The following is a 13592-nucleotide window of genomic DNA, read 5'->3' as shown; positions in this document are numbered from 1 at the left end:
AGCTTTGTTGTGGAAAAAATGCAGTTATATTTTCTATACTTTTCTTTGTCTAATGTATGTTGTCCATATCTTTGTTATGTATTACTTATTTTTAAATATAAATATCTACTGTTTGTTAAAGGCCTAACTGTTTAAATAAGTTGTAGTTTTGATTAGTTTCATTACAGATGCTTCAAAACTGGCTCAGCCTTATCGAGGAAACATTTTAAAATGCAAAGCATTAAAAGCGTGTAGAAGGAGTGCTTATGGTCTCCCACAACTTTGGCTCGATAGTGTCCAGTGAGAGTGGGTGTGAAAGTTCAGCTACTCCACAGGATGGAATGCACAGCCCCATATCATGAAATGAACCAAACCATGAGTTATCACACTCTCTGTTGACATGTTTTTTCTTTTCTTTCGCACACCTTCTGCGACCTATCTCCTCCTCATCAGCCCAACCCCCAGCCTCTCTGAGAAATACCGTCTTGCTTGCCTCTACATCACAGCTAGCGCATCATAGTTCCCACCACACTTCTGCCCCAGTCCCCCGCTCTGCTTTACTCATGCACACACAGCTCCGGTCTGCATTCATTCATGCAGAGGAGAAGACGCTCAGTGAGGCGTAGCTGATGCGCACGTCAAGAGCAGGTGGAGAGGGAGGAGAGATACAGGCAGGGCGAGGAAAATATCCCAGTCTTGCTCAGATGCAGGAGAGGGTGTGTTGCTGTTTGCTCTTTGAGTAAGTTGTTGTTAATCATGGCCGGCAGTCTGTTTGGACGGCTCTCCCTGGAGGAAGGAGACTCGGCCTACTCCCAGGAGTGCTTGGAGATTAAGGTGGAAGAAGAAGGTAGGACATCTGTTTTATTGGAGTGAGCTCCAGAACGGTCTTTGGCCATGTGCTTCCTTCAAATGAAGCTACTAGCATCTGTGATGTGATGGTGGACAACAGGGGCTTTTATGTGTGAGCGAACCTAAATAGTCAAGAATTGTATTCCTGGTGGCTTTAACCATTTGATGGGGCAGGTTTATATCTATGAAAGGTGACAGCACGTGCCAAATAAAGTTACGTACTAAGGCACACATTGTCAAGTCGACTTTATTTTCTTTATGCCACAAGCCCTTTTCCATCCACATTTCAATACTGGCCTCAAACTTGATACATTCTGACCTGCAAGAGAAGATACTGAGGTTTTATTTACAACCAATGCCATTTGGTGCTGCCAACAAACTCTTTCAATGAGTGGATTAGGAAAAAATACTTCTTTTGCTAATACAAACAATGTGAGTGGTGCACGGCTTATTATTGTTGCTAATATTTTGCCGTAGCAAATGTACAGTCCTCATTCTCTGTTCTGCTTCTGGCATGTACTGCAATTCCTATTCATAATTGACACGTTCATAAATATTGCATACTTTTGCATCATACACTGCCGTATCTTGTCACTTTGCCCATTTCTATTTATAGATTAATACTTACTGTTTTTCTGATGGTTTATAAATGATTTAAAAATTGAGTACATAGTGCATACTATAAAGGGAATACTTATTGCCAAACTACTTGTGTATATGTTTGTCTTGTATCAAAGTTATGTACGGATGGATGCATTGCGTTCATTTCGTCCATATTTCTGCATGTTTCCACAAAGTTTACAGATACGGACCAAACCATGCGGGGCAGTATTGCTGTTACTACCCAATACATAGCTCTAATGAGACATGGAGAAGACATAACAATGGCGGAAATTCTCTGTCCTCCTGTCGCGATATATTTAACGGCCTCACTGACCACCGCCTCCTACAACGTTGCCTCTGTTTCGTCTTTTGTGCAAGAGCTACATTATTAATACTTCGACCACAGTCGCCATGTTGTTTTGAAGTTTGTGGTCAAAACCTTTTGACTCTGGGCTGCTGCCCCTGGTGGATATATTGGTGAACAGCAATGCCAAGAACGCATGTGATCACTGACGTTAACATTGTCTGAAAAGGACGGGTGCAAATATTGTACGTTACGGGAGTATAAATTAGCCTTTAAACTACCGGGAAGATGGTGGTACTTTTGGGGACATCCATCCAACCTAGGTTTTTCAGGTGCATTCGATTCCTCTCGGTTTGGGATGAAGGTCCATCTTTGGCTGGCTGTCTCTGACGGCATTATTGGAAACATGCAGCTTATTTCTGCAGTACTTGCAGTTGGTGAGTCAAGGACCTTTTCAGGATATTCGTAGCAAATAAGTAAGGTTCAAGCACCTGTATCTGCATGTGAACCTCTGCACTTGAACCGACTGTGTGGCTGTGAAGTTGCATTCAGATATACTGCCCTTGTGTGGAAGGTATTTGTAAGAAACACTGTTCTGATTTAAGTTTTCAGACTTAATATTGTCATCAGTTTTTGGGCAAAACACTCACACAATTGATAGTCTCCTCCCATACAACCATCAGGCTGTTCATACTGTGAAGGTGAATATTGGCTGACAGAATCTGTATTCATTTACCGTCTTGGATCATTGATTCCTTTGTGCTTATGAGATCACGCTTTCAAAGATAATCACAGGGTTTAACATATCTGAATTGAATTGTTATCTGACTGGATCAATAATGTCTTAACACTTAAGCGTTTAATGCATGCAAATTCCTTATTTGACAGCAGCAGGGAATTTCTGCCAAACCACTGTATCCATGCACCATAACCCGTGGCAGACTCCCGAGTCTGCCTCGAATAATTTCTTTCACAGTGCACTTGGTGTTGTTTCGGGTCCTTCATTTCAATTTTCTGGGAACCATTGTGTAGTCAGTGATCAACAGCCTCTGCTGACACAGGCCCACATTCTACAGAGAAGCTCTTTGCCCTCTTTGTGCCCTTAAATTGTAAGTAATATCATTGCAAATTGCAGCACCCATAATGCTCAAGTTCAAGAAGTAGTCAATTAATATGCTGCCCTATATTGAAGTAGGATTATTAAAATTATTAACAGTTATAGAGCAGTCATGTTAGTCTTGAACAAGTATCAAAATATTTGTGTTTTTACCTTTTGCTTGCTCATTTAGTTTTGTTTTGTAGATTAGAAATATCATGATACTGTCAATTCAGAAATGCTAATGAACAACTTAATGCACGGTGGTGTAGTATAACATTGAAATATTATGTAAAAAAAATCATACTTTTACCACTATAAAACGATATAAAGCCCTATGACTTCTTAGTTGTCACTGGCCTGTGTGTTGTATACCGTAATTCGCTCACACCCAGCGTCACCACCTCCAGGGATGTCTCCCACCGTCTTCTGCCTTCTGTAATCACTCCTCCATGGCAACAGTACAACCTTCAGTTCACACTGGACAGCTTCTTTGTCCTTGGCTTTTCTTTAAATACAAAGAATACCCGGCTCTCCACAACTGAATGTTTACCTCACACTTCATGAGGGGATACAGTTTTATCGCAGGACTTGTGTCGTCTGTGAGATTTAAAGGGTAAACAGAGAATGTTCTAATCCTGTAAACCAGGGGTCTCAAACTCATCCACAAAAGGGCCACAGCGGGTGCGGGTTTTGTTCCAACCCAGCAGGCTCAAATATCCGGAGTCATCTTAAACAGACAGACCTGGTTGGTGAGAAGGTGTCCTCTTGATTGGCTGCAACAAAAGCCTGCACCTACTGCAGCCCTTTGAGGACAAACCATCGTAACCCTGGTTACCCAGCATGGATCCAAGATACATAGGACCACGCTTCATCTGAGGGCGAAAGAAATGAAGAAAGCTAGCAAAAGCAAAGTGGAGCCATGACCTTTTACGCTCCCACGGACCGTCGTGTGTGACAAAAATTCCTTGTTCATTTCAGTCTTATCACCTCAAGCAGGTAGCGCAAGTAACTTGATCTACGGTGGCCTGAAGTGGACAACAAGTAGCACTAAAGAGAGAGGAAAGGATAAATATTAACAGAAGTAGAAAAAAGTTAGATTTCACTTGATAGTGAATTAAACCTGCGCGCAAAAAATTAGAGTCATCATCCCCCCACTTCTGAAAAGTCACTTTTGCTCAGAGTACCCCTCCCCCACATGACAAAACAGAGGGATGCCCGTGACTGTGTTGACAAAAAATCTTGCCCTTCTCGGCTACTGAATTAGATGAGATAATCCGTTATTGGTCCCACTTTGTGCACTTTTGTGCCCTGCGTATACTTTCTCAAGAGATTAGTACAGCGTTGGGGTTGCTTGATTTTTCCACCTCAGCGGCAGATTAAGGTCAAGCCTTTTTCCTCAGTTGTTTTCATACCTACTGCAGCATTCTGGCGCTGATCATTTATGTACGTGATTCAATTATATATGTGAGTTTTACATATAAGGAGCAGCGCTTAGGGTTGATATGGTACAGTACACTCCCAAAACAATAATGCTGTTGAGTGGTGATGGGTAGCAGTGGCAGACCCATGGTTGTTACTTTGAACTATCACTGGACAGTCAGGGATTTTTAATGTTCTCGGTGGACTGTTATTTATCCCCATGACTTGCAGTAAACAGTCACCTGTGTCACATTTACTGGCCTTCAATATGCTTGATCTGCCCCTCTAATCATAATCGAGTTAGGCTAATATTAGTTTTCTGACACATGTTTTTTCACTCCCAGTTTTTAATATTGAAATGAAGCAAATATGTTTAAGATTGGGAAATATTAGAGAATCTTGCAAAGCGTCCAAGGAAAACTCCTGAGTCATTATGTAAATATAAACACGTAGAGCTGCAGCTATTTTCAGACCTGAATAAAGACACTGCGAGATGAATAGTGGTTTTTGGTCCACTGTGTAGTTTTAATAGAGCTTTGTGGTGGAAATGATTCACTGGATACCAAACACCGTCCAAAGGCAAAAGTTTTGTGTCTAGGTCAGCTCGAAAATAGCGATTGTCAGTGTGTAAAGAGTAATTTCAATGAGAATTCAGTGTTTGTAATCTGTGCACCACATGTGTCAATTTAGAGGAAGTTTAGTTTGGCAAGTTTCCAGACAAATTCTTAACATTCTTTGCCTCAGCTTGCAGCATAACTATAATTATTCTTTCTCTCTTCTCATATTGGAGCACATTTATTTGGTTCTGCATCTAGTTTTGATCCAACTTTTTGATAGTCAGAAGCAACTTGAAGTTTCGCATTTGACTGGCATCTTTACTGTGTGTGTGGAAAGAGATGAACTGTGCACCATGCGCAGCTCTGCTGCGAGTGATGGACATACTTAGACATGAGCATAGATCTATAGTGTATCGAATGACTGTGACCCAATCCATGTAATCTCTTCATGTTAGTAGATTGTCAACATGTCGTTATTGTTCATGATTTCATGTCATCATATCACCCGCCTCTATCTCCAGACAAATGAGGTGAAATTGGACCATTTCCCACAGCACAGCAGACAGTCTCTCACTGCAAGCTCGTGTGCTGCAGCGCACTGGTTGAAAAACACTGGGTAAAATAATGGCATGCTCAGACAACCATACAACATTGTGAATGCAAGAACTTTTTTAGCCCTAGTTATTACAGTGTGTTTGTGTTTGACAGAGAAAAAGTCAGGGAAAAAGTCACATTCTAGTGGCCACACAAAGTGACTTTACACCAAGCAAATTGACAGTCGTGCGAGGTGATGTGTGTTGCACAGCAAAAATACTGCAGTTATATTTTGAGTTTGTGTTCAGAGCAAACATGTCTCGAGGGCAGAAGCTGTGCAGCAGTCTGTGGGTTTTGGCGTTCAGTGCTGCTGATGAGGGAGTAGAGGACGCTGTAAGCATGGTGAGAGGTATCTTTTTGCTTCGTCTCTATTCTGCTCCTGCTTGGCGGTGAGTCTGAACTCAACTGTGATGGAACTGATGTGGAGCGATTGGCTTTAGGACAAAGACATGCATGTAGAAAGACTCAGCAATATAAACCGTCTGCTGTGCAACAGCGCACAGTGTGTGTTAAATATATTTGCTGTGAGTCTCTGATCTCCTACTCCAGTGTGACACAGATTACTACTGATGTTGAGCGATGTTAATTTTAGAGTTCTATATAACACAGGGAGAAGATACACAGCAAGTAAGTGCAGCCTCGCAGACAGGCCAACTGACACCACAACCAGTGGGCTTTGGTCAAGTATTGTTGTCTGATTTTACATCTATCTGTTCCAGCTGTGATTCTGATCCTGATGTCAACAGAACTGGGTCATAGCAAGCATCCTAAAGAGTAATTCAGCAAGGACCTTCATTTCAATAATCATCATTCACTGACCAACTATTGTGGCTGTTGGACAATACCCATCCATCCCAAATCCAGAGAGTCAATCTGACCAGGCTCCTGCTGTGGGTGCAGCAAATAACACTAACCCACTGTGATCCTGCTCCAAGTCTTAACCATTAATTCAACATGTCATTGCAAGTATAAAACAGTCAGAACGAGCTTATCTGAGTCATGTCATTTGAATGTCTGTTTATTTCTATATTTAAATATACTCCATTAAGACTGCATATAATGTAGCTAGGGAGGCTCCGATCAGGATTTTTGCTGCTGATCACCGATACCAATCTGCCAGAGTGCCAATCACCACCGATCACTGATACCGATCACATGGATCGACATGGATTTGGAAAAAAATGGAAAAACCTTGCAGAATGCAGCAACTATTATGTCAAAGGGACAACTGAAAAATGATGTGAGACGTCACAGTTTGGTGAATCTCTTGAAACTTTATTATGAAATATTGACATCCTGGCCACTTGTAGTGGGATTTCGAGATAGAGAGCATTGCATTTATGAAAGTTTCCTCTCTTGACATTTTCAAAAGTTTCAGATTCAGCTGGCTGACGAATGCTGCAAAACGCCGACGGATTTGGTCGTTTCCATCTCCCGAGAAAGGCTGGTCATCAAGCTTGGTGAAATTAATAGTTATTTTTGGGGCAATTTGCTTAGCTTTCCAAATGAAGGGTGGGCCTTCATTTGGTGGGCCTTCAGCCTGCTGCTGAGAAACAAGCAGTCTCACTTTCATGAGCCCTGAAAACTCCCCGTACTCCGGTGCTTTAAATGGCATGGGCTGCAAGATGCAAACCTTTAGTGACAGATTGAAAGAATCGCCACAGAAGACATGTTGCTGCCGAGTGAGCAGCAAGTAAGGATGAGCGGACGCATCACTACAGTTGTGATTGGCCATCACAGGTAGTGATCAGCATTCACTGATCACGCTGATATCGGCCGATCATGATCGGTGACTGATCGTTTGGCGCATCCATAAATGTAGCCACATTTCCTGGCAATATAAGGAGAGAAGTAATAATCAATGGAAATGCAAGAACAACACTAGTAAAACCAAACAAGCACATGCCCGACGTCTGCACGCCTGAGCTGAGATTTGGACAGGAGCCACGTGGCATCATTAACTAACAAGATGCAGATGCCCAGAGAGAATTATGCTGGGCCTGTAAACTGAGACTCCTGCGCTGATATTCTTAGACGTGCACATTTTTGGCTCCCACCAGAGTCCCGCCTTATATGGAAAAATTCAGATTTCATTGTGTAGCGTGCGTGTAATTATTGGACTCGCTTATCCAATTATTGAAGGGCGGAACAGAAGCTCCAGAATAAAGCCTGCATTTCCTGTTCTATCTTCCTGATCTTTATCGGAGGATTGGAAAGAAGGGTTATTTACTGTTTGTTTTATCAACTTTTCAATCACATGTCAGACCAGGAACAGATAGATGCGTCCATGTTGGAAGACATTTTCAGATGGGAATTCAGAGAAATGCTACACAAAACTTCAGCTTCATGGTCTAACAATTTCCTCATGAGAACAGACTTAGTTCTCGAATACATTTGTAGTCTATTCACACTTAAACTAGAAAAAAAGTGATGCAGCAAATCTATTGAAAAGGCCAAAATGACTCAATTATGAATATGTATTATTACCTTCAGGATAATACTAAAACCTTTTCAAGTTGGTTTCAGTTTGTGTTAATGGATACATTTAGGCTGTGTCCCATTTCTCACCCTGACATTCGTTTTTGACCCCAACACTCGGTTTGCGCGCAGTGTGTCCCAATACTCCTAAGACCGAGGGCACTCGCCGTTCACCACTGAAATTATCCCTTCAAACTGAGGGCGGTCCGGAGGTCACTTGTAACGAAGTGTGGATAGATTTCCAGGATACCAAAGTACTTTATTAAAGAACAATGTTGGACACTTTCTATCGTATCACGCGACTCGAATGGTCTACCGTGTCTGACAACATGAACAATACAACATTTATGTACAACAGTATGTTTTTATTTCTTCTCAAACAACAGTCGTCCAGCATCCAGGCTAACATTAACATCGTCATACCGCTAACAGATCTATCACTGCAACATAGCGGCGAGGCCGGCTTCGGCTGCCCATTCACCAAAACCAAGTGAGATTATCATCAGCGATACAAGAGGTTGCAAAAATGTTGGAGCTGGCATTTCTAAAACATCTCCAACAAAACAGCTCGGCAGCCAATGACACGTTGTCTACACGTGATGTCATGAGGTGTTGTCCGAATTCTTAGAGACTTAGAGTCAATCACTTCACCTTATCGTCGTAGGGCACTTCATAGTGGTGGGCACTCATAACCAAGTGCTAGTGCTATGTGCTAGTGTTAGGGGGAGAAATGGGACACAGCCTTATTTGCAGTAGGGATGCCCTGATACAGCGCTGTCAATTCCGCAATACTGATAGTGCAGCGTTGATGATTGGCTGATACCGATCTGATATGAGCACGAATCATGCCTTTTTGTATTACTTTTATTACTTATTTTGTAGCGCAGAGTGTCACAAAAGGCTTGATCAAGTGAGAATTGCGAATAATAGTCGGTATAAGAAAACTGACTCATTTATTAAGAACCAATTGGTTGCATAAATTTCAACCTTCAACATGATATCTAGAGTATTCTACAATTGAATAAAATACATGAAATAGATGAGGAGATCTGTCAGGGTTTGCCTCAGTATTTCTTCCCAGCTTGGGGGTTGTCACGGTTGGAGGGGTGGGGATTACGATGTGTCAGAGTTTGACAACAGGAAACACAAAAGTGTAAAAAGCAGAAAACTATCCCTATGCTGGTAAAGTGTTTCAGAAAATCATTGCTAGGAGAAAACAGTTGACCTGCTTCGTGATAATTTTGTCCTGCTGATGTATTTAATTCCTGGGATCAAAGTCGTGTTGAGTCAGTTCCGTGAACAATTGCTGCCCTGTGTATATTAATATCCTATTGTGTGACAGACACGTCTGCTTCAAGTCTCTGGTGTGTGATGTCAGAGTATCTGGTACCTTAATGTGACACATTTCTGCTTTTCTTCGAGGCTGTTTGTGGTCTGCGCAAGGTTGTCTGTCTGTCCTGCCTGGCGTTGCTGTATAAGTGGCTTGATGTCGAAAAGTATCAAAAGGTTAAGGATTTAATCTGTGTGTACCATTAATACTTAAAGTTATGTTAATGTATTATTTTAACCAGAAATACTTTGGTGAACGTATTTCATTGGGACTGTAAATTTGATAGATTTTTACCAGTGTCGGGTTTGAGGAACATTATTTTTCCCCATTTTCAGTGGTTTGGGGACACATCTGGTCACATGACTGGCTCCTGGAAAAACTGAAACCAGATATTTAAATGTTATGAAACACAGCATACATCTTCCTCTGGCACTGATGATTGGGAAAGGCAGGAAGAGAAAGGCCTTATGAGTATTTATTCCAGTGTTTTTTTCCCCCAATGTGTTGTCTGTACAGTAACTATATTTACTTGACTAATAATGTGACTTATTCTATTATTATTATTATTTTGACTGAAAAGGTTCATTTACCGTAACTTCTGGACTCTAAGCCACTACTTTTTTCTCGCTGTCTGAAAACAGCGAAAACGGCACATTTTGAGCGCTTTAATGTGAATAAAAGATCAGAGGAGTTCATTCAAGTTCAGAACATTGTCGAGTTTATTTCATGAGACAGTCTTGATGTTGGACCCTGTTTTCAAAACTGGTTCAGAAGTGATCCTAATGCATTTTTAAGCGGGGTGCACCATTGACCTTTTCACGCCGCAGACAGCACTGGCATATGTATGAACAAGAACAAGAACTATTTTATGTCTTAAATCACCGGTGCACCCTCTAGTCCGGAATGTACGGTAATTTAGAAACTGCCTTTAAAGGATTTTTTTAATGTAGATATGTATTTTAGCTTAGATTGTTTTTTTTGACGTTTGCATCATCTGATACAGACTCGTGTGTTTTAAAGATCTAAGAAGACAATGCATGCCTCATCTTGTTTGTATGGCTATCATAAACACACTATAACAAGGGATTGTGCTTTTTTTGTCAATATTTGCCACATCAAGAAGCCATTTATCCTTCACCGTGTTGCAGATGTTTGTTTTTGTATGACGATCATGTGGGAGGAAGGCAGAGGAAGTTGTTGACAACTGCAGAGGAATGATGCAGAGACGTGACAATTCATGGGAAAGGATGTGGAGCAGAATCTGCACTCACACTCTGACCAAAGTTCCTCCTTCTATCTTGTCTTCGTTCATTTGGGAACCTCAGTGTGTGTTCTGCTCCAGTATCCGCTGCCTTTTTCTTGTAACTGGGGAACAATAGAAGGGGACTGTAATTTTCACCCTAGAAATATATTCCTCTGTTTTCTCTTTTCGTGTGCAGCCATGCATCAGGCCCTGGATACACTGAGTGACAGCACAAGCTCCACAACTGCAAATGATCTGGACCTTATTTTCCTCAAGGGCATCATGGAGAGCCCAGTGGTGAGAATTACTGGATTACACTTTTGTCTGTTTGTTTGTGTGTTGTCAACTGCATGTGTGTCTTCAATAAACAAGTACGTGCTTCTTTTAGTTGCCACTGTCATCACAACTTTTCAAAGCATACTGTATTTGCCAACCTGCTGAGATATTGTGACCCACAAAGTAGCGGCCTACCACTACAGGATTGCCCTGTCTCCACTTCAGCTTTGACAATATTCAAGGAAGGAAGATGCTTTAAGTACCATTTTGTACTTGAGTATCGTCAAAGCTTTTGACTCCATATCCTTTCTGTTCCTAACATATTCATTTTGTGGCAGAAAGTAGAATATGTGTTTGTCTATTTGCTTGCCAGGATGTTTTGTTCGGGGAATAATGTTGTGTTTTTCAGGTTCAGTCTGTAGTGTTTTGAATTTCAATTCCCCTGTTTCATCATTTTCCGATTAGTCTTGGCTTTTCGGTTTTACTACAGCCTGCAAACTTTGATGAATGCCTGAACAAGAATAGTGCTTTTGCTGCATCATCGCCAGCTGGTTGCTCGCGTTGATTTAATAATAGATAGTAGGATGGTGAGCGAATGCAGGATGGCTTACTTGTGGTATGATGACATCAGTTAATGTACATATTGTAAATGAAGCGCCAGATTTAAGTGTGTTCCGGGACATTGATTTTCCTGTGCAAATATGCAGCTGAACTGTTCAGCGCTCGCTGGGTAAGCAGCAGCACCAGGAACAGTCAGGAACTTCACTCCACCGACTGTCATTTCAACAAACAAACCTAGCTTTTCTCTTTCCAAACAGCGGCTGATGATGAGTCAGTACACCCCTTTGTAGTGAAATTGCCGTCTAAATTCTGAACCCAGCTGTGCCCAAACAGTTTTTCGCCATTCTCCTTTCTCCGTGGTGACAGCATAACTTGACTCATCCCCTATTGCTCTGCTTTTGGTATGAATCCGTTCAGCTCAGTCCAGGAAAGTGCCAGTGATTTATCTTTTTCTGTATTGAAACAGCTGGCTCAGATTGGAAAAAAAATTCAATCTCAAAGGCAAATTTAATGGAAAAAAGATACATATGTATATATGTATATTGGTGTATCACACACCTCAATCCTCAGTGAAAGTTGCCAAAAACACTCTAAGTAGCACTCTTTTTTCCTTAACCCTGAAGGTCAATCCTCAAAATTGATCAAGATTGAGGAACGTAGCAACCTTCCTCTGTATTGAGGGATACCCAGAATCCTTAGTGTTGTATCAGGGATGGTGTCAAAAACAAAGAAACCGAGCTACAGATGTAAGTGTTTTCTTTGTTTATGGAGATATAAAAGACTAAAGACTTTTGCTTGTATTTAGGAGTCAGTGATTGAAAAACAATGCAAGGCATTTGCTGCCAAACCAAAACAGACGTTTTCCTATGGAGAGTTTTGATAGTTTGCCAAGGAGCATGTTCTGTGAGACTCAACAGATCCAAGTGAAGCTTCAGGCAGCAGACTATGCAGATTTATTCAGTGAGTCTCTGAGTAGGAAGTTTGTTCATTTCATTCCAATTATGAATCGGAGTCTGTTTGTTTCACTCGAGCGATGCGTGGATGCGTTTGAGTCTCACTGTGAGCCAGTTTCCTGGTATAAGCCGAGGTATTGATCACAGCCTAATAAAAGATTCATCTGCTGATGCAGGCTGTGACTAAAGACGCCCGCCCCGAAGGAGAATACTCCTGCTTAGCTTACCGTCTGTCAATGTGTCATCTACATATAAAAGTGCTGGCGTCTGTGCGTGTGCGTCTGTTTCACTGGACTTGTTGTAGTGAGTTCCCAGCTTCAAAAACGTGACTCTTGGTGGACAGATAAGAAACTGAGCAAGTCAATTACCACTGTGTTCTATTAGCGAAGTCAGCTTATTTCTTGTCAACTTGAATAAACAATGTCTGACAGTGACTGATGCTGCTTACCTTACCTGCCTACCCTGCACCCACTCGCCAAAAGGGCCCGTTCTTTCATGAAGATGAACAATAATTAGATGAAGAATGAGCTCGCACAGACAACAAGCACTGGCTTCGTACAAACAAGCCGTGATGGATGGTGATATGTGATGACTGTGGCAGTGATTTAACGTTGACTTCATTATCTGCTATTTAGGCTGATAAATGAGCTGACATTCGCTTTTGCTGCAACCTTCTTTTTTTATCAGAACTTCTGAGACATCACTTTTTCTTGCCTCATCTGTGAACGCATTGCCGGAAGCTTCTTCATTTATCAGGAGAGAGAATTCTGACAAAACACAAATCAGCGTGTGTGTGTGGGTGTGTGTTTGCCACCTCCTGTCACAGAGGGCTCATCTGCTCTCCCACAGGATCCAAACATGCATACTGCAAAAGCTGCAAGGAAAACTCTCCCGCCTTATCATGAAATGGATATTTGTTTTCAGTGACAATGGCAGGATTTTGTTGTTTTTTAATGCAAATAGATGTTCAAAAATTAACATGAAAGCATGCTGCACAAGTTTTGTTCTCAATATTCCATATTACCACTTATTGACATCCATTTTTAGCATCAAATAAATAATTGAAATGTATGATTTAATTTCTATTTTTTATATTTTAATTGTAATGTAATAATAATGTAATATGTGAAATTTATTTAAAGGGGCCCTTCGGTCATCAAATCTCACGCACTAATATCGGCGTTTTACATCAAAATTACATTTACGTTTCCCTAATTTTGATGTTCAAGTTTCAGTTTCTGGCTCAAGAAGTGACAAGGACTACACAAATGGCCAACGCTGTTTGAACAAAGCTGTTTGTCAATACGATAATAAATCTCTGATTCTGACGGACTTCAGATCAGGTCA

General features: G+C 41.3%; 1 protein-coding gene across 2 annotated transcripts in view; it reads left to right on the top strand.

Annotated features, from left to right (window-relative positions):
- mpp2b (MAGUK p55 scaffold protein 2b) overlaps positions 1-13592 on the top strand; it is a 39305-nt gene that overhangs the window by 12499 nt on the left and 13214 nt on the right. The window contains exons 1-2 of one of the 2 annotated variants that reach the window (XM_053882365.1): positions 662-826; positions 10652-10752. In XM_053882365.1, the coding sequence (XP_053738340.1) occupies positions 736-826; positions 10652-10752 (192 nt within the window). In that variant the 5' untranslated portion in view covers positions 662-735. Of the gene's footprint in view, positions 1-661; positions 827-10651; positions 10753-13592 lie in introns of those variants that run through there. The other variant, XM_053882373.1, reaches the window with a different exon arrangement.

The sequence above is a fragment of the Synchiropus splendidus genome, chromosome 1 (genome assembly GCF_027744825.2).
Source record: "Synchiropus splendidus isolate RoL2022-P1 chromosome 1, RoL_Sspl_1.0, whole genome shotgun sequence".
NCBI lineage: Eukaryota > Metazoa > Chordata > Actinopteri > Syngnathiformes > Callionymidae > Synchiropus > Synchiropus splendidus.
This window is presented reverse-complemented; position numbering and strand designations above follow the sequence as displayed.